At 61.9% G+C, this 3,200-nt stretch overlaps 1 protein-coding gene across 1 annotated transcript in view; it reads left to right on the forward strand.

Annotated features, from left to right (window-relative positions):
• Positions 1-3,200, forward strand: part of LOC104289044 (unconventional myosin-Vb-like) — a 16,793-nt gene continuing 13,593 nt past the window's right edge. Inside the window, exons 1-10 of the mRNA XM_009887936.1 lie at positions 1-131; positions 306-444; positions 872-1,034; positions 1,132-1,276; positions 1,413-1,569; positions 1,762-1,902; positions 2,123-2,204; positions 2,382-2,489; positions 2,719-2,831; positions 2,944-3,197. Of these exons, the coding sequence (XP_009886238.1) occupies positions 1-131; positions 306-444; positions 872-1,034; positions 1,132-1,276; positions 1,413-1,569; positions 1,762-1,902; positions 2,123-2,204; positions 2,382-2,489; positions 2,719-2,831; positions 2,944-3,197 (1,433 nt within the window). The remainder of the gene's footprint in view (positions 132-305; positions 445-871; positions 1,035-1,131; positions 1,277-1,412; positions 1,570-1,761; positions 1,903-2,122; positions 2,205-2,381; positions 2,490-2,718; positions 2,832-2,943; positions 3,198-3,200) is intronic.

The raw sequence follows: 3,200 nt of genomic DNA on the forward strand, positions 1-3,200 counted from the left end.
ATGGGGAAGAGACAGCCCCCACCCCATGCCGAGGGCTGGAGAGGTGCTGACCTGCCCGGGGTGGGCAGCAGGGCTGGGGAGAAGTGGGACTCCAGCAAAGGTGCCTTCCCGCACATCTGGAGAGCAGCTGGGTAGAACCACTGCCCACAGGAGCTGAGGTGCTGTGGGGCACCTAGTAGGGTGCTGGGTCCCATGGCTACGGCGATGCTGCACAGTGGGCTGGCTCTCCCAAATGAGAGCTGTGGGGAGGGCTGCAATGTGGGGTCGGAGGCTGGTTGCCTTCTCTTGGCTGTGGCTCTCTGCAGGGGTCCCCTCCCTCCCGTGTCCCCACAGGGTGCCCAGGTGTGGATCCCCGACTCTGTTGAAGTCTGGAGGGTGGCAGAAATAACCAGAGGCTACAAGGAAGGAGATGCCATTCTCCACCTCCGGTTGGAAGATGGCTCGGTAAGGCTGGCAGCGCGCAGCCCAGAGGGTCCCTCCTGTGCTTGCCGTGTGGTCGGGCATCCCCAGGTGGGAGATAGTCCACCTCTGCGCCCCCAAACCAGCCTGGGCTCCCCAGCAGGCTGTGGAGAGGCTCAAACATCGTCTGGATGTGTCCTGCCTGGTGTCTGAGCAGGAGCCCAGACCAGACGATCACCATGGCCTGTGTTCCCTGACTGCCTGGCAAGCTGGTCCTTGCTGCCTTCTCCCGCCTGACTTCCCAAAAGACCTCCAGCTCAGCTTGCCGTGCTGGCTGAGCTGTGGTTCCTGGTGACTAACAGCCTGCAGACAGCCTCCCTCCCGCTGCGCTGCTCCCCACAGACCCATCCTGCCTTTGTGGCGCCGGCTGACCCCACTCAGCACTTGTCCTGCTCCATCTCCATCCCCACAGGCGCTGGCCTACCCCATTGAGTTCCAGCTGCCACCTCTCTGCAACCCCGACTGCCTCTCAGGTGCTGATGACCTGGTGGCCCTGAGCTACTTGCATGAGCCAGCCGTGCTGCACTCGCTCCGCCGGCGCTTCCTGGAGGCCAACGCCATCTACACCTACTGTGGTGAGCCCTGGGTGCCCCCTCCGATCACCCTTCCCCATGGCTCCCTGGGGCAGGTGCCCCTCCTGCCCCCGCCCCTTGCACAGCCCTCTTCTTCCAGGTATCATCCTTGTTGCCATCAACCCCTACAAACCGTTGCCCATCTATGAGGAGGAGGTGATTTACGCCTACAGCGGCCATGAAATGGGGGACATGGATCCTCACATCTTTGCTTTGGCAGAGGAGGCGTACAAGCAGATGGTGAGGTGAGAGCATCACCTGGGAGCATCCCTGGGGTTACAGTGGGGAAGGGCTAAAGGCCGCTCTGGACTGTGGTGTCTCTGTGGAGAGAGGTCCTGTTGGGTTGACAGGCTGTCCCCAACTCATGTCCCTGTCTGGCAGGTTTGGGAAGAACCAGTCCCTCATCATCAGTGGTGAGTCAGGTGCGGGGAAGACTATGTCGGCCAAGTATGCCATGAGATACTTCACCACTGTCGGGGGCTGCCTAGGCGACTCCAGCATGGAGGAGAAGGTGCTGGCCTCCAGCCCCATCATGGAGGTGGGTCCCCAGGCTCTGCGTGGGGATAGCTGGGGTGTCCTTGCAGGCTTTCACCATGCACTTCATGGCCTGTATCCCTGATGTGATGGCATGTCTGTTCCTCCCTGTAAAATGGGTAGCAGGCACTAAACTTCTCCAAAGCACGTGGAGATCTGGGGCCAGCTAAAACCTCCTGCCCTTCTTCCCTGCCAGGCCTTTGGGAACGCAAAGACAACCAGGAATGACAACAGTAGCCGCTTTGGGAAGTACATTGAGATTGGCTTCAGCCAAGCGCATGTCACAGGGGCCACCATCAAAACGTACCTGCTGGAGAAGTCCCGTGTCACCTTCCAGGTGGGTCTCTGGGGTGGTATGGGGACAGGGCTCAGTGGGAGCCCTGGTCCTCAGAGTGGGATGGTGCTCCTCCTGGGTATGTCCTGGATTGCACTCAGTGTTGCTGAGTCAATCTGGGTGAGGGGAAGATGTCCCTTGTCCACAAATCTGGGGCTGCAGCGCTGCTGCAGGGTGGCCCAAGGTGACCTTGCTTCTTGGTGCTTTCCTTGCTCATCCACAGGCGAAAGCGGAGAGGAACTACCACATCTTCTACCAGCTCTGTGCCTCGGCCACCCTGCCTGAGCTTCAGGGCCTGGGTCTTTGTGAGTTCCCCACCATGAGCCCCACAGCAGGGCTTGCTGCCAGCCCGCCTCAGGCTCCCCAGTTGGGTGCTGGAGAAGGCTCTGGTGCTGATGGGCACCCTGGGGTGGGATGAGGGTGGTTGGGAGCCCCGTGGGGCAGGTTGTGCTGGTTCACAGCCTGACCCATCTCGCCCGCAGGTGGGGCAGAGTCCTTCCACTACACTTGCCAGGGCCAGTGCGCCACTGCCCAGAGCACCAACGATGCGGCTGACTTGGAGAGCACACGGCATGCCTTCTCGCTCCTGGGTACTGTCCTGGCCGGGCACGGGTGGGGAGGGGGTGAGCAGGGCTGGTCCCCAGGGCTGGTTGTCCCACTACCCTCACCCTGATGCTCGTGGAGGAGTGCTGGTGCCAGACATCCCAGCGCTGGGGAGCCCGGCTGTCTCCTGGCCATTCCCCCATCCCTCTGGTTTGTGGGATGCATGGGTTGGGGGTAGCCTGGGGAAGTCCCTCATTGCCTGTGCTGTGCCCACAGGTGTCCCCGAGGCTGACCAGCTGGAGCTTTTCAGGGTCCTGGCTGCCATCCTGCACTTGGGCAACGTTGTGGTCAGGGGGAGGGACCGCCGTGGGGATGGGTGCTTCGTGGAGGTGGGTGAGATCTTGCTGCCCTCACCCCAAACTGGCCCCTGAGCTGCACTGGGGCAGCAGGAGCTGCATCTCAGCAATACTGAGGTGACAGGGTCAGTCTGTCCCTTCGCAGCCCACCGATGAGGCCCTAGGGCTGTTCTGCACGCTGCTGGGTGTCGAGGCATCGCAGGTGATGCGCTGGCTCTGCCACCGCAAGCTGGTCACTGCTGGTGAGACCTACCTGAAGCCCCTCTCCAGGCAGCAAGCGCTTGACGCCCGGGATGCCCTGGCCAAGCATATGTACGGGCAGGTCTTCAGGTGGATGGTGAGCAGGGTCAACCGTGCCCTGCGGTCACTGGAGGGCCACCATACCTCCATTGGCATCCTGCA

The sequence above is a fragment of the Charadrius vociferus genome, unplaced genomic scaffold (genome assembly GCF_000708025.1).
Source record: "Charadrius vociferus isolate BGI_N301 unplaced genomic scaffold, ASM70802v2 scaffold1096, whole genome shotgun sequence".
NCBI lineage: Eukaryota > Metazoa > Chordata > Aves > Charadriiformes > Charadriidae > Charadrius > Charadrius vociferus.